Here is a 27,303-nt window from a genome sequence, read left to right on the forward strand (position 1 = left end):
AAGTGGACAAAAGCCAACTGTTTCAAGCTCAACACCGAAAAGACCGAAGTAGTGATCTTTTGACAGGACACCTCACCGTGGGCCTCCAACTGATGGCTGGCTGAATTCCAACCTACCTCCACGCCAGGAACCTCTGAATCATCACTAACACAAAACTGGACATAACCGCACAAGTCAACACCATCACTGCGTCCTGCTTCCACACCCTGAAGATGGGGAGGAAGATCTTCAAATGGCTCCCAAGCAACATTAGAAAAATCATCACGAACGTCCTAGTCACTAGCAAGTGGGGCTACAAGGACATGCTGTACTCCGAGATCATGAAGCAACTCACTTGAAGACTGCAAACCATCCAGAACTCCTCATCCTTCACTTCCCAAACAGAACTCATATCACACCACACCTCAGGGTAACTCCACTGACTCCTAATACTCAATCACACACATTTCAAACTCCTCCCACACACATTTCAAGGCACTACACAACTCAGGGCTCACCAACCTGAGCAGTTACATCTCCTTCCACCAACCACCAAGACACTTCTGCCATGCAGAACTCTTAATTCTGCTGAGTGCATATTTCAGAACCAGATCAAGAGGACAGGCATTCTGTTACATCACTCCTAAAGTATGGGAGAACCTCCCACTCCATATTAGAGCCTCCTCATCTCTTTTTGGATTTTGCAAGAAGCTGAAGGCCTGACATTTCAAGTACCAACCATCCATAGCCAGGTGCTAGGCACACACACACCTCATCGCCTGAATACCATCACAGGTGATAGTGTGCTGTACAAATACACATATCATAACACAGTATACAAGTAGAATCTTTAATTTGTAACCGTGCTACAGGAACTCCGTATCAATTTTTACAGTACATAAGATTCACACTTTCATCCTTTTCCATGCAGCCAAAGCAGAAATAAATTCCCCAGTACCTAATAAACTGGATTTCTACAACAGTCAGCTACTAGTGCTTTCCCAGCTCTCCTTTTCACCTCCTTCCCATGTCCTTACAACCCCCTAGAGGAACACTTTCAAACCTTACAATGCACATTACCACCTCATTCCATCATCACCAGGTTGAATGTCTAAAAATAACTGTACACTTTACAGGTTAATGATTTTTTTTAAACTGCCTTTGCTTCTCTCCAGACTCTTACCCACTATGGTCTAACAATTAGAATTGTCTGCTTTCACCCAAACTAATCTGAGTTATGTCTATCTTCCAGTCCTCTCTCCTGGGCTCCATTCAATTGGCCTCAATTTCAGTAGTCATTAGGGCTAGTCCCTTTGTCGAGTTATGGGAGGCCCTGAAGAAAATTTGCCTGGCACTAGAAAGCAAAGCATCCAGTTCTTGTATTTGTCCCTATCAGGAGTTAGAATCCAAGACCGAGTTTGCTGCTGATTCTATGTGAAAACAGCAGCTTAAAAGGACCTATGAGCTAATTGTACCACAAGATGAAACAAAGTTCAAAGAATTCGAACAGCCTTGGAGCACTATAAAGTCAGCCAACAGGAAGAAAAGTGGGGTATTGGCATCAAGTCTGTTGAGAAGTGGAGCGTAGGTGAACTTAGCAGGGTTTTGCAAGACCCTGTAGACAATTCTGTGGTAAGGGACAAAATGCGAGGGGAAATAAATTGTTTACCAGAAGGTGGTCTGGGAGGTGCAGAGGACAAAGGCCTACTTCTGGGCACCTCAATAGATTTTGAAGTCTTGGGGGACCTGACAGCAGGCAGCTTCAAATTGATTTACAGAAACTGAAATTTAGAATAACAGAGGAACTTCTCCTGAATCTGGTTTTGTATGTAGCGACTTTGTGGCCGACGAGTTCCAGCAGTTACTAAACTCATCGAATAGAAAATACCTATTTTGCAGCTTATATGGCATGAAAGATTTGAGGCAGCGTCCAGAGTTCTGCGATTAAGGTTTCAGACCTAATGGGGTGAAAAGGTAATCCAAATCTAATTTTGAAGGAAGCCTGAGTTCAAGCGAGGCCTTTGGCCAATAATACCTGCAAGATGTAGCTGGGGTAAGAGCCAGAGAAAAAGGTCTGAAGAGGCCAGGAGAGTGCAAAGTGACATGGTTTAACCCAAATCTCTCTAAATGGGGGAACTACTGTTCTGAACGCATGTGAGCAAATAGGATTCCACTTAGAGCAGGACATGGAGGCGCAACGGATTATTTACAAATGTACTTAGTTTCAAGTTGTAACGTGTTGTATTATCTCGTGAATTGAACTTGTGTAGCAGCAGTGAATTCTCATGTGCGTGTGGAGCTCCTTTTGTCAAGTATTCCACTTGTCCATCACCTCCATCCACTGCATAAACACTCGTCTATCTTTGTTTTATTGGCCAATAATTTTGTGATGTCTTGAGTTCTTGCAGTATGCCATATTGCTCATGTAGGTATTGTATACTGATGTTTACTCAATTTTAAATATTGGTCTCAACCATTGAGGCCAGTGGCTCCACCACATTCCTGTGATCCATGGTGTACCTGGTTTTAATTAAGATATTATATTTAGTCATGCTTCCTTACTGCATACTCTGGGAGACCCTAATAAAGAAATAAGACATGTATGTCGTGCTTACCTGTTTTTTCTCTTAGTAATGTATGTTGTCGCAGGTGAGTCATCTTCTCAGTTTTGCTCATCCACAAGATACTCTGCTCGTCAGTATATCAAGAAATGCATTGTTCACCATTATACTGAGTTGTTTAAGCTTAACGACAATCTAAATATACTGGAGTGGAAACTGCATATTGAGCAGTATCAGTGAAAACAACTGAACACTTCGGGCAACAAAAACAAGGTAATGGATGGAATGCTTGTGTTAATCTTAGTCACTGGCAGTCGTTCGGGCCGCATCCCACTCCATTGTTTTTTGCTCACCATGCCACCTCAGTTTTGACCCCACCAAATATAATTCATTCTTGAACCTGCACCAGTGGGAACAGTCCAGCCCATACTGCCAGACCAGACCCTGTCTCAATCAGAACACAAGCAACCCAGGACTGGTTTCACCCTTGTTAGGGCTCATCAGCCAAGTATATCGTGATTCCAGTGTCACAGGAAGCGTGTGAACCCACGTCTCGTCATACCCTTCATACTTAAGGCAACAATTACAAGGTGATGGGTGGACTGCTTGAGTAAATCTCAGCCACTGGCAATTGCTCGGGCTGCATCCCAATCCATCATTTTTCTGCCCACCATGCCACTTCAGTTTAGACTCACCCGTATGCAAATCTATCTTTTCCCTACTCCAGGGGGAACAATCCAGCCTGAATTGCATAGCCAAGTCCTCCCTGAACCGGAATACAAGTAACCCAGGACCTGTTTCGTTCTTATTAGAGCTCATCAGCCAGTTGTAGCTTAGTTCCAGTGGCAGCTTAGTTCCAGTGGCACAGTGAGCATGCGACCCACGTCTGGGCAAACACAAACTTAGGGCAACAGAAAAAGGTGATGCTTGAATAATTCTCAGTTACAGTCAATCGCGCCGGGCCGCGTCCCAATCCACTGTTCTTTGTCCACCATGCCACATCAGTTTGGACTCTGCTTTATCTAAATCGGTCTTCACTCTGCTCCAATGAAAACAGTCCTGTCTGAACCATAACACAAGCAATCCAGGAGAAGTTCAGTAAGGACCTGATCTGGCAGTTTGCTCTGGACTGTCCCCATTCGAGCAGGGTCAAGACTGATTTGCATTCTGCTGGGTCCAAACTGAGGTGGCATGATGTGCACAGTAATGATAGACTGGACCCAGAGTAATTACCAGTAGCTGTGATTTAATGCAAGCATTCCATTCATCTCTTTTTTTGTATACTTTAATAACTGAAAACACAGTGCAAGCCTTCATGCAAGGATCCACGTTCAGCATGACAAAGCTTAAAAACTTGAACATGAACACCAATCAAATTAGTTACCAAACTAATGTTGGGTTTGACAGTGACAATAGCGTTGCACTCTTGCATGCATCATCAGCTCCTGCAATGCTGTGTGGTCTTTACCTTTGTGTCTGCATAACGCCTTGTGTGGTCCATCCCAATAGTTGGATTGATGTAATTTCTTTGGGGCTGGGAGGATGCATGGTCAACAATCCTGGGTTAGAGTCCAGTGAGTTTCAGAATGGTTGTGGCTGTCGCAAGATCTATGCATAAAGATGGGATCACTGCTCGACGGGTGCAGCTGCAGCAAACTTGTCATAGCATTCTTCTCGTACCAGTCTGACTCGACATGTAGACACCAAGGCCATAACTATACAGTAAGTAAATGGAACATCGCTTAGGAGTAGGCAAATGAAAGACAAATTTCAGAATTGTTTCCAGAGAGACAGAAGTACCATTACTTTTCTGCTGATGGTTTACTTTGTTTCAAAGATGTGTGTTTGTATGTGTATGTATTTGTGTGTGTATGTATGTGTTTATATATTTATATATATATATATTCTGAAACTGTTTGTTTTTTTGTCTTTCAAAAATATATAAACCAGAAAATTAGCAGTGGAAAATATCAGTATTGGTCCTCCAAGAAGTGGGCACTACTTTAGAATAAACCGAGTTTCCCTAACCTTGGACTATATTTCACACATTTAACTAAAAAAAATCACTGAGTTAGATTACATTATTGATTGTTGATTGTTGATTGTTTCTTTCAAAACGCCCACATAAGTACATGACTGTCTTTCTCGTGTCCTACTTTGCCAGCAGGCAGTGTATCATCAAGGTATTATGTATGCAAATGAATATTCATGGTTTCCTTGGAAAATGCACAATCCAGTAATTCAACCTCCGAGAGCAATTGTACTAGCTTTGCATTTCGGTTTTAATACTTTAGTTAATAGAATGACAAATGACTGACTCGTCTCATCCTTCAACACTCCCCACAGTTCACATCACACTCGTAACAAAGCACCATGCTGGTGCCTTGATGCACCTAGCATTTATTGACCAGTACGTGATCAGTGTGCCCTGCTCCAACGTGAAAGGCCATTGAAAAATTTGGAGCGATGTACATACAGCAGTTGAGAGCATACTTTTCAATGAAACGGAGGTATATAGACACAACAGCCTGAAAATTCTCTTCGTTCAGAATTCAGAAAATGCTTATACTTTTATGGCTGCAAAGGACTGGAGTAACTCCACATTCAGGTTGGGAAAGGGAACGGAACAACCCCATACTTTGTGGAGCTGGCAGCTAATGGGTTTCTCCTGGTTTATAATGTTTTTCTCATGGAGGAAAAAAGTAATGAAAAATATGCATCTGATAGAGCCGCAGATCCTTACCTTAGCATTATTCCCAGACGTCAGGCTTATCCAGACATTTTCAAGGCAGTACCCTTGCGCACCAATAAATGGCGTTGTTCGGCTCTGTGTCGTCTACGCCTGAAGTGACATATGTGATACCTTTATAGACACCATCTCAACGCGCTGACATCCGTTGTTTCCTTTCTGCCCCAGATAGTACAGCTTTTTTTCAATGTTTTTTCGACTACTTTCAGAATAAATCCTTTCTCTGGTGTGACATTGATGTCTCCCAAGCAACTGACTAGTTTCAAACCATGTGGCACCTGTCACAGACAGATGTCTGTGACATACCCCCACTTGTTCTGTCTATGGTGCCTGTTATAATCTGGAGCGTTTAAGAAGTGCTGATGTCAAATTTAGAATGCGGGGTCGTCATTTAGAATGTGAGGGTGACGGATTAATTTTGGAAGTGCTGATGCCCTGTGTAACGTTGGTGCTGTTCATGCTGGAGTTGTACTCGAATAAACCTCCCAACTATTCCACCGTTGTGGGCGATTATTAATTTAACACTGGCGACGAGCTGTTGTGACCTGATTGGGGACAGGTACTGGACCGCACCAACTCCCCTTCGAGACTATCGGACTATCGCCTCATCGTAGCCAACAATCTTCGTGTCAAAATTCAGACTTTATTGTGGACTGATCTCCTCGAACTGCCTGCTGTGAGCTTGTGAATTATTTTAAACTTAATGAATTTTGTGGAATTCAAGGAACTATCAACTCCCCGTTAACGGCTCGAGCACCGTCTCGCGCGCTGCTGTCTTCTGAGTCAATGCGCATGCCTCGTTTGTCATTACCGTGATCCTCCAGTGCTTCCTATCGTCAATGGAACGCACGTATTTACGCAGAACCCACGTTGCGTGCGGCCATATTTGTTCAGGTTACAGATTGCACTGTTCTGGTACCGGAGATTGCAAAACGTTACGGTGAGACTATTTTTATTAACTTTTCCGCTTTTCACAGCGGGGATTCACAAGTTAATCAGTGTAACTCGTTTTCTTCACTTCTCAAACGTTGGCCACAAGAAGGAAATCTCGCACTGACTTTATGCCTATAACTTTATTCTTGTTGAAACTAAATCACAATAGCAAGTTGTGCCTTGTTTTCTTCCGTTAACGTTAGTTACGTTACGGTGATTTTACCATTACATCTCAGCACTTGGATTATTGACTCGAGCCCTAATCTTGTCAGTTATGGCTGCCACATCTAGCATGTCACAACCACCACCTTTTTTATCTGAAGAGGGTGATCCTGTTCTTCCCTGGAAAAGATGGAAGAATTTGTTTGACTCCTACATAGTAGCGATAGGAGGAGAAAAGTTTTCAGCAATTAGGAAGCAAGCAATTCTGTTACATAATTTGGGTGTTGAAGGAAGAAATGTGTATGATAGCATGGATCTTATACCTATGGGTGGTGGGGATGGCGAACCTGCTGATGTGTTTGAGATGTCCATGACCATGTTGGAGAGATACTTTGGTCCTCGAATTAATGTCGTGCTTGAGAGGCACACGTTTTTTACTAGAACACAAGGTCCCATGGAACGAGTTAAAAGTTATGTGGCTTCTCTCAAGACCTTTGCTCGAACTTGCGAGTTTGGTGAACTCTTAGAGTCTCTGGTTAGAGATCAACTTGTGAGATGCACCAACAGCACTCGAGTCCAAGAGAAGCTTTTGTCGAAAAACCCGTCTCTGTCTGAAGCAATTGCTATCGTAGAAGGCATAGAGAACACTTCTACGTAGGTGAAGGAGATGAAAAAGGACCGAGAAGAAAAGAAAGAAGGGAAGAATGAGGTCCATGCTTTAGTTGACAAACCTGCTCAAGAAAGTTGTGATAATGTTGCCAAAGTCTCCTCTGTTGAAAAACAAAAGTCCTTTGATAAAGATGTGCGGCCACGTTGCCCGACGAAAATGGTATACTCTAAGGGAGACCATGAAAGTCGTTCTTCTAATGACAATAGCAATAATGACAGAGTTTCTGGAGAGACATCTAAACCAAAGTGTTTTAGATGTGGTAGTCTCTCACATTTCTCCAACTATCCCCATTGTTTTGCCAAAGACTCTATTTGCAACAAGTGCGGTATAAAAGGACACTATGCCAGAGTTTGTAGATCTTCTGCCAAGCCTCGGAATCCGGAGAAAGGAACAGAAACTGTGCGAACAATCATTCTCAATGTTGGGGATAGTGATAATGAAGTTGACAATGGGAAGGTTGTTATGCCTGAGTGGGATATCTCGGTTGATGGGTATGGCTTTGTAGTTTTGGCTGATTCTGGCTCACCTTTCACTATGGTAGGCAATAAGCAATGGAACGAGATTGTGGGGTTAGACAGTATAATGTTGTTGCCTCCAGATATAAATCCAGTCAGTTATGGTGGTACAAAGATAAATGTTCTAGGATATGTAGTAGCCAATATCCATTTTAAGGGGAGACAGACATTAGGCAAAGTTTATATAGCTGAGAGAGGGGATAACCTCCTAGGATGGAGGCATCAAAGCGATCTAGGCATTATGCTTAACGCTAGTGCACGTGACCCCAAGGACCAAGTCATGTTGGTGGATCCTGCAGAGATGGGACAAGTTTCTGATTACTTTGACAAGTTCCCAGAAGTCTTTACGGACACTTTAGGATGTCTTAAAGGTTTTGAACATAGGATTGTTCTGAAAGAGAGAGCTGTACCTTGTGTATACAAGGTCAGAAGAGTGCCTAATATGATGATGGCACCGCTAGAGTTAGAGCTCAAAAGACTTTTAAACCTAGGAATTATTGAAGAAATTGAAGGGTCAGAGTGCTGGGCCCCCATTGTTTTAGCTCCTAAGGATGGTGGTACCAGCGTCAGGATGTGTGTGGACTTGAGAGGACTCAATGAGTGGATATGGGTGGATCGTCAACCTCTGCCTAACATATCGGAGTCTCTTAGCTTATTCAAAGGGGCACAGGTTTTTAGTGTGCTGGATTTGTCTTCTGCATACCATCAAGTCCTTCTTCACAAAGACTCTAGACATTTGACATCTTTTGTTAACACCTCTGGGAGCTTACCGCTTTCTTAGAATGCACTTTGGATTGGCGTCTGCAGCGGCATGTTTTCAGAGGGTGATGAAACTAGTTCTAAAGGGAGTGTTAATTATCATGTTCTTCCAAGATGATATTTTAGTATATGGGAAAAATGAAGATGAACACAATTCTACCCTGACATGTGTCTCACAAAGGTTAAAGGACAGGGGACTCACTTTGAAGAAACAGAAATGTCGATTAGGAGTAAGATCAGTCACTTACTTAGGTCATGTAATCTCGGGAGAAGGGATTCAACCCAAGCTGTAACTTGCGGAGAGCATTGTAAAGGCTCCTTCTCCTAAGGATAAAGATCAGGTCAGGTCATTTTTAGGATTAGCTGAGTTTTATTCTAAATTTGTGAAGGGATTTGCCAGCGTGACTGAACCCATCAGGGCTTTGCTCAAAAAGGGTACACATTTTGTGTGGTCGGATGAATGTGAGGAAGCTTTTGTTGCGATCAAAACAGAAGTTGGTAAGCTACCAACCTTGGGACATTTTGATGCCAACCGTAAGACTGTTTTAACCACTGACGGCAGTCTTAACGGCTTGAGGGCAGTTCTCTCACAAATTGTAGACGGAGAAGAGAAGACGGTTGCTTTTGCCTCAAGGGCTCTTAGGGATGCTGAAGTGAATTACTCATGTGTGGAGAGAGAAGCGTTAGGTGTATTTTGGGCCATACAGCACTTCAAATTTTAAGCTTAAGTGCTGGAGCGAGGGTCTTCAGGAGTTTAATTTCCGTGTTCAGTACATACCTGGGAATTGTAACAGATCTGCTGACTGTCTCTCGCGGTTACCTGTTGGTGGTGTACAGAATGAGATTGACATAGAGAGTGTTTGTTGGATGTCTGAGTCAACTCTGTCTGGTGAAGAATGGTTAGAGGGTGTAAAGAGGGACAAAACCCTTTCTTCTCTTAAAACGTGGACGAGCCAAGGTTGGCCTGAATATAAGACCTTAGACCATGAAATGAAGTCGTATTGGTCTGTAAGAGAGGAGTTATCTTTTTATGGTGGAAATGTTATGAGAGGTGACCGGATCATACCTCATCTTGAATTCAGGAATAGAATAATTAATATTGCCCATGAGGGACACTTGGGCAGAAGTCTTACCAAGGCAAGAGTGAGAGAGAGATATTGGTGGCCCAGTATGGATCACATGACTGAGGATGTTGTTAAGGGCTGTGTGTCCTGTGCTGCCAATGATAAATCTCGAGTGACGAACGTTGCTCCTTTGTCTCCGGTAGAAATTCCTGATGCTGTGTGGACAAAACTGGGGTTGGACATTGCTGGTCCCTTTGAACTTTTACCTTCTTGTGAACGTTTTGTCATTCTGTTGGTAGATTATACCTCAAAATGGGTAGTCACTAAGTGTGTTTCTTCTGTGGGTACTAAAATGGTAATTGATTTTCTCAAAGATATTTTTGCCATGGAGGGTGTGCCCAAATTTTTGGTAACTGATAATGGGGTGCAGTTTGTTTCCCATGAGATGTGTGAGTTCCTTTAAGACCACAATATTGTCCATCAAAAAACAGCTCTGTATTCACCACAAAGCAATGGAGCGAGAGAATGAATGTAAAAAGTTGTGCTCAGCGTGCCCTTGAGTGTAAGGTTTCTTTCAACGGTGTTCTGAGGGACACCTGGTGGGCGCATCGCACCACTCCAAATGCTGTCACCCATATATCACCTTTTGAGGCTCTGAAGGGAAGGAAGGCCATCGTAAAAATTAAACCCAGCTTTGTTGCCTGTTTGTATGGATGGTAGTATTCCTGTTGAGACCAGGCGTGCCAGAATTTCTGACTATCAGCAGAAGTATAAATCCACGTTCGATTCCAAGATGTGTGTGAAGCGAAAGAAATGGCATCTAGGCGACAAGGTTATGGTCAAGAATCCTAATCACACTTTCAAAGGCAGGTCTACCTTCTTGGGTCCTTTCACCATAGTTGCAATAAGGAAGAATGTGGTGAGAGTTGACTCTGGTGCTACGTGGAGTATGTCCAGACTTGTGAAATGTACAGGGAAGTCATTACGTACTTCATCATCTTTTGGTTCCAACTCACAGTCTTCAAAGTTTAGTATCAATTGTAGAAATCCAAGAAGTAAGAATCTGCCTGTTAGGTTCAAGGATTATATCTTATTTTAATGTAGTACTTCAAGTAGTGCAGGGAATAACAATGTACCTGCTTTAGAAATTGTTTTCTTAAGGTTGTGATTTTTCTTGTGACTCAAATTATTTTTACGGTGCTTCACAATGTTGTTGTAAGAGAGGTTTTTGTATTATCTCCTCTGTGGGGTTTTGTTCTTATTTCCTTTTCGTTTCTTCCTTATTGTTTTAGTACAGAATATATTCCTTTGTTATCTTTTGGAGGGAGGATGTGTTGTAATCTGGAGCGTTTAAGAAGTGCTGATGTCAAATTTAGAATGCGGGGTCGTCATTTAGAATGTGAGGGTGACGGATTCATTTTGGAAGTGCTGATGCCCTGTGTAACGTTGGTGCTGTTCATGCTGGAGTTGTACTCGAATAAACCTCCCAACTATTCCACCGTTGTGGGCGATTATTAATTTAACAGTGCCTCATGAAAGACCATGACTCGAAGGTCTGCTAGTATTGCAGTGCTATGCACCCAAAGGCGCTGAGAGAGCACTCTGTACAGCTCCTTGCCGCCTGATATTGGACGACTCCGCGATGATCAAGATGCCGGTTGCGTGGAAGGTCCTGGGATTGCTCACGCAGGCCCAGCCAATGGTTGTCAACCCAGTTGGTCATCATCGGGTAAGTCGTACAGAACAAAGAAATCCAAGCAGTCAAAGAGGTCTTCAACTTCTCTGCATCTGCCCACACGTGCAGACGCGTTGAGTGTTGGTACTCCAGGCCCTGCACCTCCGTGAAGCTTCAACCAGGGTCAGCTCTGCACTTCCTGATTTTTTTCCCGGAGCAACCCCCGACCACTCAGTGATTTCTGTGAGGCCATGCACCTAATCTTTGGCCAGCCCTATCCCTCTGGAGTGCTTTTGGGCCCAAACGTTCAGGCCGGGCCCCTACTGGATTCCCGCCGGCAGGTATTCCCCCCAGCACCAGTCGGGACCCATGTATCCGTTGCTAGATTCGGAGTGGTGCCACCACCAAGACCGAGAGTTTCTCCAGCGCCTGCTTCCATGCCAACTGTGCCATCGACACCTTCCCCATCATCCTCGACTCTGACATGGAGCAGGACCAGCGACAAACGGTACTGGCACCGTCTGAATCCATGCCTTCTGTGTCAGACTCAGAGCCTTTTGTCATTGACAGTCCTGGTATCCGGGATGCATGGGAGGGGTATGGTGACCCTGGTGAATAATGCCACCCTTTGGATGATATTGAGGGCACCTGGTATGAGGATCTGGCAGATGCCACACCTCACCTGACACTGGCTTGATCTCCTCACCTACTGTGCCTATGGAGGAGGGAGCCTCTTTTGCTGTGGTTGTGCGTAGGGTGGCTGAGGTCTTGGACCTTCAGCTGCTCTCTGTGTCAGTGAAGACTAACGTCTTAATGGAGGTGCTTCAACTGGGGACTGCCCTTTTATAAAGTCCACACCAACGTCCTCCTCAGGGCCTGGTCCAAACCCTGCACAGGGGCTTCTGTGCACAGAACGATTTCCTATAGCTACCATCCCACTCCAGGGGGACCCCAGTTTTCTCAAACTGCACCCCACTCCGGAGATCTTGGTAGTCAAGGCATCCACTACAAGAATTAACACTGCCATGTTTTCTTCTAATTCACAGGATAGGGAATCCAAGAGACTAGCTACCTTTGTCAAGAGAATGTTCTCTTCCTCCAGCCTAGCACTGAAGTCTGTGAACATCATGTGTCTCTGGGGCCGTTTGTCTCACACGATCTCGGACTTGGTTGTGCAAGTGCTGCCAGTGGTTTTGGAAGAGGCCTGAGCCATACTCAGGCTATTGGTTATGGGAGAGATGCAGCAAAGCTTGCCCTTTGTTGTGGTCTGGACACAACCGACTCGCTGGGCAGAGCAATTTCTTCGTCGGTTGCTCTTCAGCGGCATGCCGGGCTGAAGGCTAGTGGCTTTACCAGGGATGCCCAAGCATCGCTTTTGGACTTGCCCTTTGATGGCTCCAGTCTCTTTGGAGAGAAAGTGGACCCAGTACGAGTGCTTTAAGGACTCCAGGGCTACAGCGAGGTCCGTGGACTCCTCTATGGCCCCTCGCCACCTGCAGTCCACCTTTTGTGGTCACGGAAGGGGTTTCCAACTGCATCAGTACCTCTCCTCAGGGTAGCCATCGCGGTTTATAAAAACTCTTTTCATTCATTCATTCATTCCTTCCACCCCCCCTCCCCCGGCCACCACTGCCAGCAAGCTTCCATAACTTTTTGTGGCAGAGGATGCGTTCCCACAGACCTCGTAGGACAGGTAGCCAGAGATCTGGCCAGACCACAACTCCCCCGACAGCTGCAGCCTCCAAGCCCCTTTAGTTTACCCTCCTACCATCATGGGCATCCAGTGGGGAGCAGGATTCACCATCATCCGCCCCCTCTAGAGATCAATAACATCCAGCCATTGGGCACTACAGATTATACAAAGTGGCAACTCCATACACCCACTTATGACCAGTTGATGTAGAACCATCTTTCCTTACTCCACCAGGAAATGTTGACTGTCTTGGCCAAGGGAGCTATAGAGAAGTGTGCAGGCATCCGAAGTAGGTTGTGTTTGCTATTCCCACTACTTTCTGGTGTCCTAGAAGGACATAGCCTTCATCTTATACCAGATCCGCACCTTCTAAATCGCTTCATCAAACGGGAGAAATTCAAAATGCTCGTGCTCCCTCAAGTTCTGCTGAACCCGGGAGACTGGATGATAGCATTGAATTCGCCGCTCGCATATTTTCACATCCCCATCCTGCCCACCTACACACATTACTTGCGGTTCATGGTGTGCCACAAGCAGTTTGCTGTGCTACCCTTCGGCTTTATCAGCTCCCCTAGGGTGTTCGCCAAGGTGATGGCAGTGGTTGCAGCACACCTGCTTGGGTCTGGGGTTCCAGTCTTCCTCTACCTCGACAAATGGCTGTTGAAGGCGGGCTTGCTCCAGGCAGTTGTCTCCCACGGCGAACCTCCAGCACTCGCTGGGGTTTACTACCAATGTGCTGAAGTCACATCTGACTCCCGCTCAGATGCTGCCTTCATCAAAGTTGTTCTGGACATGGTGCAGTTTTATGTTTATCCTCCCGAGCGGCGAGTTACGGATATTCAGGCTCTGATAGCGATATTTCAGCCTCTATCCTGGATTTCATTCAGACAGACTCTGAGGCTTCTGGGCCTTATAGCTTCCTGCATCTTGCTGGTAATACATGCCTGTTGACAAATGTAGGCACTGCAAGGGGACTTGAAGTTCTAATTGGCGCAGCATCTGGAGAATCTCTCCGACATGGTCCAGATCTTTGAGGGATCTGCGAAAGTCCTACAGTGTTGGCTAACAAACTGCAATTAGGTGAGTGACAGACCTTCTCCTTTCCCCAACCAGAGCTGACTGTAGTTACAAATGCATCACACCTGGGCTGGGGCGGCCATCTGGGAGAGGTGGAGATCAGAGGACTCTGGTCTCTGGCGGAGTCCAGACTGCACATAAACTTGGCCTTACTGCTTTCTCGCAATGCAAAAAGGCAGAAACATAAATGGTAATAACTACCTTTTTATGTTTCTGCCATCTCGCACGGCAAGAAAGCAGAAGTGCCTGGTTGGGGGTGGGCAGTCGTGCTCGAGGGCGGGGGGGAGTGGCTTCCCCACTGTTGTGCGTACTGACTGTTTGGGCAAGCCACCCCCGCCCTCGAGCACGACAATCCACTCTCCCTTTTTCTCTATGTATTCTGCTGCATGCAGCAGCAAACATAGAGAAAATGGCCCGGGTGGGTGAGGTGAGGCTCCACTGCGCCTCACCAATCGCAACGCTGCCATTGCAGCGTTGTGATCGGCGGAGGGGAGGGAGGAGGCTGCATTTCCTGGCTGATGACGATACAGGAATTTGAAAAGGCAGGACGGCGGGAATCGGGAGTCGGACCCATCCAGAAGCTGAGGTGGCAGGGGCGCGGGACAATAAGTTAACTTATATTTTATGTATTTTTTTTAATTAAACAAACGCCTCCTCCGATTTCCCCCCCCCCCCTCCCCCTCCCCCCCCCCCCCCCCTCGGGATGACCCCATTTCCACCCACTCCCCCGTCATGCCGGCAGCGACTGTTACAGCATCTGGAGAGCTGACCTACCTGTTGTTACTTTCTTTTGTTCTTTTATCTTCTCTCTTGCTAAAAAGAAAGATTAGATTGCTAGGGCATAGTTTCTTTCTGGGTCTTGTGCTTTTCTTGAGAGTCCTCATCAATCACATTTGAGCTGGATTATCACCTTGAGTGATGTGCTTTGGTGTTGCCTTGCGAGCTTTGATACAGTCTGGTTTTGGGGGGCAGGGGGGATGTTTGGTGATGGGTTTTGAAGTATGAAACTTTCACACCAACTCCTGGCCATTGGCTTCCGCAGTTACAATTTACTCTCTCCGGGCTTTCACTTGTCATTTCCACATTATAGCACAGGTCAGTTTTTGTCGCTTATTTCTGCACCATCACCCCAGTCACCTTTGTTGAGATCTGGTGAGTGTGCAGATCACCCTCTGTCAGCATACTGTTTCATCTTATCTTTTGCCCTCCGAACCTTTAGGCACATGAGTCAGAGCTGCTGGTAGCAGCCAGCTAGGAATACGGGTGCACGTCTCTTGTACTCGCATCAGTGCTGGAGAACATTTTCACATGGAGCGGTGATGTTCCTATAAGCCCTAAAGATGAGGGTTTAGACTTGTTGCATGGGCGTGTGGATTAATATAGCTGGTTGGGGAGCAATATCGATGCATTTTCACATCTTTTTCTCGTGAAGCTTTTTCACCAAAGTTCAATTGGGCTCGGGGTTTTAAGTAAAATTTTTGTATTCAAGTGTTACTTCCCTAGGTTCTTGCAGTGATAACATTAAGGCAAATTCCTTACACTGCAGCCTGTAACCGCACTGTCAGCTGGGGACACTGTTCGGCAAAGTGAATTCTTTCCACTTTTCTCAAATTACACCATTTAATAGGGTGACACTTGTTATCTTTGGCAAATAATATTAGTATTTTACTCATTAGTTTCATTGGCTGCCAAGTGTCATTGTTTCAACTAGCTGAGCATCGTTGTTAAGCGCTGCAGCTACGACTGGATCAGTTGGACGTGGAAGTGCCTAGAGTCGTACCAATTTGCACAAGCCCTCGCAGCCACACCCACTTTGGTCTTTCAGTCATTCATTTTCTCTTCATTCGTGTCGATGTTAGTCCTTTTGGCTGTTTTGTGTTATGGGCATTTGTGTAGCGCTTTCTGCTGTTGGTATGGCACAGTACTGCTTGTTTAGTCTGAGCGATCTTTTGAACAGCATTGCATATTGCACTATTTGGTTGTGTCTCTTGTGAGTAGTGTTTCATGGTATATGATTAGATGAGGGTTGCTTTCTCATAGGTTTAGAAGTGGTTTATGATTGTTAATTTGAAAGTAAAGGGAGCTTGGTGTAGATACAGATCTTTCTGATGCAATGTGTGTATGGTTGGGTGTGCCAGAGAACTTTTCTTTTTTTTTCCCCTTTAGTGAAAATGTTTCTACCAATACCTAACACACGCACAATATGGGCAAAAGCAGTGCAAGCTCCCCCATAATCGAACCTAGAAATAGGGTAGATGACAGTAGTAGTGCACCCTTGGAAACACCAGGTGTGATTCCTTTTCAGGGGCTCCAGAGTATAGCCTGGACCCACCTATGAGACCACGGAGCCACAGTAAATTATTCTATTACACTTGTAATATTTATTTAGAAGTGTTCAAGCCTCTGAGACCTGGCCCTGCTGCTTGGTCTGACTCCTGGTTAAGAATCATGGCTTGCCGGTTCCAGTTTCCAGCACCAGATTTAATTTCTCATCTGCTGTGCCATTGAACCCCTCTGAGCAGCCAGAAAAAGAAGAAAGGTTAATAAAAAAAAATAATTCAGTCTTGTTTCTAGGTGCTTGTGCGAGTAAAAGTGTGTTTGATTGAGAGAGAATGAGATTAAGTGTAGTGTTTGAGAGTGTCAATGAGAATGAGAATCAATGACGGAGCGTGAGTAAGGGAAAGCGAGGTAGTGAGTAAAGTAGTGGGAGTTACAATGAGTGTGTGAGGGGGTGATTGAAAGGGAGTGGGAGTGAGTCAGGTGCCTCTATCAATGGTGCAGCTGGTGCAGTGGCACCATGGCATAGAGGCCCCAGCGCAGCTGCTTTTGCTGCGCTATTAAAGCAGAACAACTGTACCCTAGGAGTTCAGATCAGAGCCCCTGTATACCACTGGTTGTGATTGAGGGTCAGTGATTATGAAAGTGTGTGTACATGTGCGTTTGTGTGCAAGAAGCAGTGAGTGTTAATGTATGGGTGCTTTTGTGTGTTAAGGCACCCAAGGCAATTTTTGACAGTTATGAGGGGAACCAGTGGCAAGTATTACGCCTTCACCACTTTCAGGGATCACCAGCCGCCACTGCGTGTTGGCGCTTCAGGTGATTCGCTTTGCATTAGTCTTCTCCATCAAGGGAAGACTAGTGGAGGTGTCCACAGACGATACCACCACCATGCGGTACTGCAACAATCAGGGCGGGATCGTGGCCCCTTTGTCAAGAGGCGCTGCATCTCTAGACATGCCTTGAACACCAGGGCATCTCCCTGGTGGCTCAACACCTGTCAGTCTGTGATCTTATTCTGGCAGCCAGGCGTCCCTCCACCAAATCAGTATATGCCTGCCGATAGGACTAATTTGTGGCATGGTGTGTATCAAAAAGCATTGATCCCCTATCTACTCCTCTTTTTCAGGTCCTATTATTTCTTTCTTTGGCCCAGCAGGGCTCTGCTCTGGGCACAGTAAGGGCTATGTTTCCGCCATTTCTGCATTTTTGTTTTGCCGGACCAACCTTGCTTATTTAAATCATCCATTGGGACGAGATTTCTCAAATATTTGCAACATGTTTTCCCCAAGCCATTCATCGTGCCCCAGTGGGACTTAAACCTGGTCCTGACTAACCTGATATGCGCACCTTTTGAACCAATACACAACTACCCTCTTTGGGCAATTAACCATCAAAACCCCCTTTCTGGTGGCCATTTCATCAGCAAGGAGGGTCTGCACATTGCATGCTCAATCGGTGCACCCACCTTAAATTTCTTTATATCTTCAAAAACTCTGTACACGTGCTCCCTTCCTCAGGAAGGTTGTCACCCCTTTCCATGTAGGCCGGAAGATCACTCAGGCTACCTTTTTTCCCCCCCGGTCTCATCCTTCTAAGGAAGAGGAGATCCACCATCTGGATCTAAAAGAACTTTGTCGTTCTACCTGGTCTGCACAAAAGAATTCCCGGTGGATGACCAACTCTTTGTAGGGTACATTGAGGCCAAGAAAGGGAAGGCTATACAGAAACAAACCATCTCCCTATGGATTGTGCTCTGCATAAAAATCTGCTATACACTGTCCAAAAAGAAACGACCGAAGGGCTTGCACACTCATTCTCCCAGAGCAAAGCTGTGACCATGTGTTAGATAGCAGAGTTTCAGTCCTGGACATCTGTCGGGCTGAAAAATGGGCTTTACTGCGCTCGTTCACAAAGCGCTACTGCCTGGACTGTCTGGTCCGTCGGGAAGGACATTTTGCCCATTCTGTCCTACAGGACTTTCTGGCCTAAGTTGGGTTTGTAGGCCCGGCTTCAGGAGGCATTACTTGAGTATCTATTCTAAGGTAAGGAATCTGCAGCTAGAAGTCTCTATCAGATGAACAAGTTACTTAGCTTCAAGGAAGCCATATCTGGTAGAGACTCTGTCTAACTGCAGTTTCCTTACCGACCCTCCCATCTTTCCTGCTCTGCGATCTGATTAACTGATGAGGGCTTCCCCTTGCAATTGGCCATAGCCACTTACACCAGTGGCATTCTTTATCGTGGCTTTGCGCTCCTGGCATGGAACGTCGCGAAAATAAAATGTCAACACGCTGAGGTGGCGCCTATATAGGTACCACGTATGTCACTTCCGGCGTGAACGCCAATGTGGAGCAACAAAAGCAGGGGTACTGCTCGAAAATTGTTGGATCCAGTCTGACGCCTGGGGATATTACTATGGAAAGGAATCTGCGGCTAGATAAAGTCTTTACCAGATAAGACGTTACCGAAGGGGAGAGGATGTGGTCTGACGGCTAGGTCAGTCGACCTCGAATCTGGGAAACCGGGTTCGAGTCTCGGCAACAATGCTCAACATCCTGTGATTCTGGGCAAATCACTTAATCTCCCTGTGCCTGATAAAAAAAAATGAATGCATCCGCCTGTAATGCATGTAAAGCGCACTGACACCTGATATCTTCGGGTCAAGTCCGCCCTATATAAAACTCTGGGAGAAGGAACTTCTCCAGTGTATAGCTTAACCTTACATACCACTCCGCATGAAGGAAATGGCAGATGTCTCATGACATTTCCAGTAGAACTCCTGGCAACCTGCACCTTCCGCATCCTTTTAGGCACACTACTAGGAATATTAGTGAGTTACATCTGTGCATAGAGAGGTGCATGTTTAGTTTTAAATTTACAACTTTTGAATTGGACCCACTGAATCTTAACCAAAATTATTTACATAGTCGGCATTTGTTCTGAAAATCTATTGGTGAAGCAGTGATGAATGGGCGGGGAGGGGAAAAGCAGAACACCTGGGAGAGCAACATGTGCACAAACAAACGAGTGAGAAAGCAACACGAAGGGCAGGGAGGGGAAAAGCAGAACACCAGGGACAGCAACATGTGCACAAGCATGTGAGTGAGAAAGCAACCCGGTGCATGGGGAGAGCACACAAGGAAGAGAGCTGGAAAACACATGCACTATCATGGCGTGCTTAGGCTAAAAGAAAAAAGTTCCTAAAAGAGAGCAGCTGAAGGATAAGAAGCCAGCTAGTCAAAGAGATAATAAAGAGGCTATGCTCCAGAGGAGATACAAACACAAGATGGACAAGCTGGGACAAGAAAAAACATTGCAAGTAAATGGGTGACAATAAAGCCAACGAGTGGGCATGGGTCTGTAAGCCCCTGTAAGTTATTAGTAAACCCACAATATGCCTTTTGCAACCAGACCGCCTGCGTGTCTGGTAAGCCCAACCTAAAAATCAGACAAAAGACAGGTAAACAGTAAGGGATGTAGGGATAGAGGTTATGGTATGGAGTGAGTGAAGGGTTAATGAAAAGAGCTAGATTACAGTTAGGTTAAGATAAATAGGGCAGGGGGCTCCCTCAGTAAAAAGAAAAAAAAGATTTAATTGCATGGGGAGTTCCCAAAATGAAGAATTCACCTTTTTTGGAAAGCACTAAACTAAAAGTAACATCCTGGATTTAATACTTGACTTAATCTCAAAGGGTTTATTTGACCTGAAAGTATTTGGAACTCCAAAAGCTCTACGTCTGAAATATATTTTCTTAGAATGTACTGGAGGCTTCCGCGAGCAAGAGCCATAGTAGGGATTATGTCGATTTTCTTTTTTTTTTTTTTTTTTTTTTTTTTGCTAGACTCACAAAACTACAATTTTGAATCTTTGATTCGTGTGCATGTTTTAGCTCAGGTCCCATTGTCAAAAAGGGGCAGGTATGGTGATATATATATATATATGGCTTGTACCTTGTCGGGTTTACCATACTCAAAAGTACTTCTCTTCTAGGAGGTCTGAAGCGGACGTACGAGGAGGAAGATGAATTTGGAAGTATGCAAGTGACCGCTGCCCAAGATGGATGACTATAAGCTTGTGGCTGTACAGTGTACATGAATTGAAATACATAGGAAACATATTCATATTGTGGAAGGGTAAAACACAGCTTGTTTTGTAACACGTTGCCTCAACTTCTTCGGAAATGCATCGAAGCAATGAACTACTAGAAAGAGTACATGTCCCTAATTGATTGTTTTATTATTTTTACACTTGACCATTTTATTAAAAAAGCAAGACTTTTGGGCCTGTTAACAGGTATTACTGCAATAATGCACTTTCATACTTGAACTTTATATGAAGTTATTACATGACGTAAAATGCAAACAAGTTGGGGAATGAGAAATTGTTTATAAAAAGTTATTTGTATAATTTATACTTCAAATCTTTAGTAAAGAAATGTTTTTTCTAAAATGTACTTTGTGTTTTGTACATAAACTTTTATAGCTTCACATGTTATGGATCTTTTAACGCACATACAGAATGTGATGATGTACCCCACAATTGGGGAATATTTTATGCTTCATTGGTACACAGTCTATTACTTCTGTGGGAATTCTGCATACTTTTAAATAACTTTCTACCCCGCTGAAATGTATTTTTTAGCTCCTCGTTCTCTGGGTCGCATATGGGTGCACATCCCAGCCTACGAAAACGACTCGGCAAGATGCCTAAGCAAGGGCTGGTAATTTCAGGAAGTGTCTGGGTTTCAGGAGGATAATCTCATTCCGGTAATTAGCAGTGTCATAGGAGCCGACAGGACTGTTATTGCAGCTTTGCTGTGCCCGGGTTTTCTTTGTTGACGTGCAACATATTTTATTGTAAACCTAAGGTTCCTCAATCTTTCATTATCTTTGTAAATGTAATACAAATATTTTTGTCCCAAAATAAACAGATCACCACATCCAGATGAAATATAACAAAGAGTAACGGTTCTTAGTAATTTTCTGTTATAGAAGAAATGTATGACATGTCAAAGTAACATTATGATCAACAAAATACATCTTGTAATTTTGTGGTACATCAGTATATGTAAAAAACAAATGGATGGCTCATAAAGAGATTCATCACGTGCCTACCTTCCCTCAGTGGAACCTATTTCAAAGCCTTAACCATCAGCAAGCATTGACAAAGCAAATAGGTCTCAACCATGGGATAGTTATTGGCTTTGTCAACTTTTTAGCCATGTTGTACAGCAGTGCGGCTTCTGGGGAGCACAACCAAAAGTCAGGGGAAAAAGCGCTATGATGCAGCAGTGATCAGTTTTCTCAATCTCTGCTTTCACGAAAATAAAAAAAGTTAAAAAAAGAAAAAAAATTATAAACATTTTTATTGACATTTTGAATAATATAAACATGGATCACAGTGAGACATAATTGTACAATACATATATGCTGTTGAACAACACTATATAGGATGCAATTGGTGGACTTTAACATAGTGAAGTTTTCAACACTGTCGTCAGCTTGTGGGAAGTTGAAATACATTATATATCCTTACCCCCTGATTTTGTTCTAGTCCAATTATTCACTGGTTTCAGACAAAGAATCCTCAAGTGGGGGTTCACATATATTTCCACGGTAGTTGTTCCATCCCCCCCCCCCCCCCTTCCCTATCCGTATCCATTTTTTGGGGCACCCGTAAAAAAAAAAAAAAAAAGTTTCATATATTTCGTCCAAGCTGAACTTTGACATTTTGACCCCGCATGAAGACAGCTCCATTTAGGCAATGCAGAGCACGGAGCACAGTGCCCTTTGCATCTATGTAGTATCTTTACACACCCATTGATATGACTTTTGGGGGCAGGCAATGAAGAGGGAAGGGGGTGGATGAGGCAAGCAGCAACTTGGGAGGGGCAAACCGGACAAGCAACAATCAAGGAGAAGGGTTGGGTGCAGGGAAAGAAACAATGCATGAGGGGGGAGGAAGGCACATGGTGCAAGTAAATGAAACAAAAAGTACCTCTGAACACAATGAGCACTGGGAGAACACTGGGCAAGGGAAACAGTACCTGGGCCATCCTTCAAGGTAAGGACAAATACACGAAGAAGTAAAGTCGGTCCTTGCTGACCAAAAGTAAGCTAGGAAATGAGTGACGATGAAGCCAACCAATGGTAAGCAATAGACGGGCTCTAAGCCCACTAAGAAAACACAATGTTTGCAAGTGACCGCACACATGCTCTTAGACGTGACCTAAAGTATAGAATGTGGGGGGAGTGCAAACTGTCAAAGGTGCCCACCACACATATTGAAGGGCTTAAAATAGTCAACAGTGTCTCCAAAACATTTGTGTCCTGGCTCAGGGGGAATAGCCTTTACCACACAGGTAATTATACTTTTACCACACAATACAAGTGAGGTGAGGGTCAGTCCTGGCTAGTGACTTTTGAAAGTGGTGAGGCGTGACGAGTAAGCCAGCATGCGAGTGAGACAGGAATAGATGGTTGTGGGGTCCCTCATTGAACAAAGTTTCAAACCGAGGAGAAAATGGAACATTTTTCAGCGAATTTGAATAAGATGAAATTGGTTAAAAGCAATAGTCTGAAGGCAATTCTGAGTCGGAACTCCTGAAATGTTCGAAAACTTCAAAGTATGTTCAAGGATAGTTATGTTTAGGATATCATTGTGCCAAACCTGTTCCTGTGGAGGGAGGGATGGGGCTCTTCAATCTAAAACATCTGCCTGCGCAATCAAGGTACATTTCATTTTAAGGAACTAGCCCTTCTGTTAAAGATACCAGAAGGCAATCTATGGGTACATTGAAGCGCTAGTTTGCTATTTGACTAGTAAGTCTGCACTAACTCTGTATGTTTGATGTCTATGCTCAGCTGTTCAGTGTTTTACCAGTACACAAACTGTAAACACCGCCTGTGGCGTGTGCACACTGAGACAGCCCTACTGTCCTGAGCACATGTAATCCAAGTCACCTAAATGGGGTACGTGTCTGATCTTGGCAGGAACGAAGCTTCATGGGGAGTGTTTGGGGTGTTACCTCACTTTACTCGACTGAAAGCACCTGTACCCAACTGTTTACCATAAAATAATTTTTTTAGGGGGGTGTGTCTGTCGGATTCCACTCTGGATTTTTACATGCACACAGACAAAAACACAAGCATTCTCTCTCTCTCTCTCTCACTCCTCTTCTCAAACTTGGTGAGTTTGAAAACAGTTGTGTTTTAAGTACCCCTAACAATCCTCACTTCTCTCTCTTTTCACTGTCTCTTCGTGCCTTGCTTGTCTTATAATTTTTACATTATATGCTAGTGTGATTCTTGGGGAATCTGAAGCTCGCAACCCCCCAATCTTACTGACCAAGCTACGCCCCTGGATCTTGGGAGGCAGGTTCACATTTCACACTCCCTGAAAGAGATGACCAAAGCTGTACTTAAAGAAATACACCAAAGCATGCAGTCTTTTCATAAAGCACCTTAATACCCTACCCTTTGGGATTCGATTAAATCTCTTATTAATGTATTATATGAAAACTAGCAGCTAGTCTGAGACACTATTTGAAAATCTGTGATAATTTATACAGCACTCTAAAATAAATTAAAGTTACACCCATGACATGTTAGAGTAATAAAAACGAAAACGTATACGGCAGATATATCACAACAGAGACTTCTGTGAGAAAAAAAACTGTATACCAGTTATACAACCCTAGAGTTATCGGTCTGACGATTATGAACTGAACTCCATAGTTCTGTAACATGGGTGTCCATTGTTCACTGAGACATATAGTTAGTGGTTAATTGCTGCGTGCTGTGGAAAGGCCTTGGGGCCAAGTGCCAACAGGCAGAAGAGCTGCACGAAGTTTATCCAAACATATCACCACCACTTGAAGGGCTTCAAACAGAATGTCAACACCTGGAAACTGCCAATGGTTCATGAATCTCATGAGCAGTTGTAACATGATCTGCATCCCAACACCCAAACAATGCCAAATATCTGAAACGCTCCCCTGGCAGGTGTCAGCACCTCACCTACCACTGTGCTTTTGCATACTGGTACTTGTCACAGAGCTGGTGATGTGACATACATGGGACTTGGCACTCAAGAGACACAACAGCGCCACATTCCCATAACCCCTTCCCCCGCATATGAGGCAGCAGCTCAGAAGGAAGCTAGGGAACAAGGTTGGCACTGGTGGGCGGCCGGGCAAGTCTACGTGAGTAGGAGACTCAGCCTGGTCGGCAGTTGACTGTAAAAATTAGGCAGAGTCAGGATAGATGAGTGGTAAGTTTATTGCAGCCCAAAGGTTACAGCTGTCTCACGCCAGCATTCAACTCCAAATGCTTTTAATCCTATTCCACTATAAAGTGTGGAAATCTGTGATATCAGTTAGGGTGCTGACAGCACATATTTTTATTTCCAACTCTACACGTCTTCCTCCTTATAATATACACAATTTAAAAAAATAATTCAATATCAATATTTTTGTAGATATACAGAATATAAAAAAAAGTAAAATCTGCTTACCATACAATATATACAGATTACTATAGAACATTTTAATCACACAAGAAATCCTGAAATCTTTTTGGTTTAACAATTTCTCGACCATGGTTTCTCCTTTTAACACAAACTTCACAGGAAGCTGTATTATTAGCATTATCACTAAGAGTAACACTTTTCTCATCCTTAACCCTTTCAAACGGCATCCTTATCAACCCTTGTATCATCGTCTTCCTCCTCCAACCAATCAAACTTCTGTGCATCAAGAATATTTTCTGTATGCATCTTGTACTTTGCCATTCTGCTAATATCCCAAATCTTCCCATCACTGAGTCGAGCAGTTACAAAAAACTTCATAGGATCTGAAAACCTACACTTTCCTTTTCTTACCTACCATACCACACTTCTTAATACTCCCATTGAGTTCAAATTCTAGTACTCCATGCCTTTCATCATAATTCTTCTTGTAATCCAATTTAGTCCTCCTTATGTTATTCTGCACAATTTCAGAAGACCACTCAATTTGTCTGTTTTTTTACATCCAAGCTACATTGTCCTTAAATGGTGTTTTACTCTTCATAAGAACAAATGGGCTAAACCCATTAACATTACTTGGTGTTACTCTAGACGTCCACAGCATTTTTTAAACTTCTCTTTCCCAATTTGCGTTTTTTTCATTGTGAACTATATCCCTCCTTTAATAACTTTATTGAATCTTTTCAGACAACCATTTTCTTTGGGATGGTAATTTGAAGTAGTCCTATGCGATATACAATTTCTTAAGAAAAACTACTTTGCACAAGTGGACACAAACTGGGGACCATTGTCACTAATTTCCTCAGGCAACCCTTCGCTTAAGAATATTCGGTCCATTAATTGTAAAATAACACGGACATTGATATGTTTCACAAACTCAAACCATTTTGAAATACATCCACCATAACAAAAATACATTTTCTATGTGTGCCTTCTTCATAAATGGGACTCATAATATCAATCCCAACATTTCCCCTAAGGCATACTAGGAAACTTCAGATGTCATAATGGCGGACGAAGCGTCACTTGACATTTATCAGAATTCTCACATGAAGTACAATCAGTTACCAGTTTTTCTTCTTTTACATCTATGCCAGGCCATAAATAAACGTCTTTAACTCTTCCTTTCATTTTCACAATACCCAAGTGATCTTCATGGAAAATGTTAAGATTCTTGAGTAAATTGTTAGAGGGGCACTACTTTAAAACCTCTTAACAAAATACCTCCTTTATCCACACTTTGTTCATTCCTCACTTCCCAAAGCTTCACTATATCTTTCTCTACTGCTCTCTTTTCACGCCACATTTCTTGAGCACACCGCAACAATCAAACAAATTCATTGTCTTCCTTCAAATTATCATTCCATTCCTGACTTGTTATACAATATACTGAATTATCTGTTATATTGGTGACCATCCCAACTATTCTCTGGGACTACTTTTGAGTATAATGGCATTCTGCTCCTGGAACATATTCTACCACATAATTATGGTCCAAGAACCTTAAGGACATATGTGTAATACTTGGTGTGGCACTAAACATCCCCTTTGTAGCTAATACTCTGACTAAAGGTTTATGTTCACCCCTTAAATAACAGGAGTGCCCCACTCATACTACCGAAATCTTTCTAAACCCCACATATATGCAAATGTCTCCTTTTCTGTCACTGAGTATTTTTCCTTAGCAGAAGTCAATGAAGATTATGACAATCGGTTATTTACTACTTCCCTCTCACTGAGTTATTACCGCTACAATTACCTTTATGGCTCACATCAGTTGTGATAATACTGGGAAGATTGTAACCAAAACTCTTTAAAGATAATACATTACAAATGTAATTTGTGATTCCATCAAAAACCTTTTGGCCTTCAGATGACCAAAAAACATAACTTTGTTGTTTAACAGGAGTCTCAATGTATACGTTTTAGTTGCAAAATTCTGTATAAATTCCGCCTTACCAATACTTGGATTTCGGTGGTGGAGCACATTTATTCTCTTCTAATAGTTCTGTTTTTTTGTCAAATACCACCTTTACCAATTTAATGGCCTAGGTAGGGTACTCTGCAATGAGGACATTGTTTTTTAAAAATATTCATCACCATTAACAACTTTTCATTATGTTTGCTTTTCATTTTACCCATTACCACGATATCTTCCTGGAAAAAGATAACGTCCTTGAATAAAAGAAACATTAATTTTTTGAAAAATGCTGAAGCGCCCACTTTATGTACTTGGTGATACACAGCTTTAGGTTTATCGTTGAAAACCATTTTGCATCTTTATTAATAGATAACATTTCTTGTATTTTGAATGAAGGAAATTTATCAATAAAAATATTTGTGCTCTACTCTCAAAGGTCAACACAAAGTTTCAACTTGCCATTAGCCCGACCTGCTACAACTAGTGGTGACACCCAATGTGAAGACTCTATTATATTATACTTGCATTTTGTAATTTTATTAGCTTTACTTCAGTGTTGTCTCTTAAAGGAAAATCTGTATTCCTGACTTTATGAATGCAGGGTTGTGTGTGTTCCATTAGGATAATTTTCCTATGTTACCTGAAAAAACTGTAAAAATTTCAGTCTTCATACACATTTTCATACGTTTATCGCCAGTCACTAATAAAACTGGTCTGGGCTATAAGAAGCTTGCATCA

At 43.4% G+C, this 27,303-nt stretch overlaps 1 protein-coding gene across 3 annotated transcripts in view; it reads left to right on the forward strand.

Annotated features, from left to right (window-relative positions):
• Positions 1-21,077, forward strand: part of STYX (serine/threonine/tyrosine interacting protein) — a 323,362-nt gene extending 302,285 nt beyond the window's left edge. For all 3 annotated transcript variants that reach the window (XM_085626838.1, XM_085626839.1, XM_085626840.1), the window contains one exon: positions 20,109-21,077. In XM_085626838.1, coding sequence (XP_085482964.1) covers positions 20,109-20,182 — 74 coding nt within the window. In that variant the 3' untranslated portion in view covers positions 20,183-21,077. The remainder of the gene's footprint in view (positions 1-20,108) is intronic.
• The last annotated feature ends 6,226 nt before the right edge of the window (positions 21,078-27,303 follow it).

The sequence above is a fragment of the Triturus cristatus genome, chromosome 9 (genome assembly GCF_964204655.1).
Source record: "Triturus cristatus chromosome 9, aTriCri1.1, whole genome shotgun sequence".
In the NCBI taxonomy this organism is placed as follows: Eukaryota; Metazoa; Chordata; class Amphibia; order Caudata; family Salamandridae; genus Triturus; species Triturus cristatus.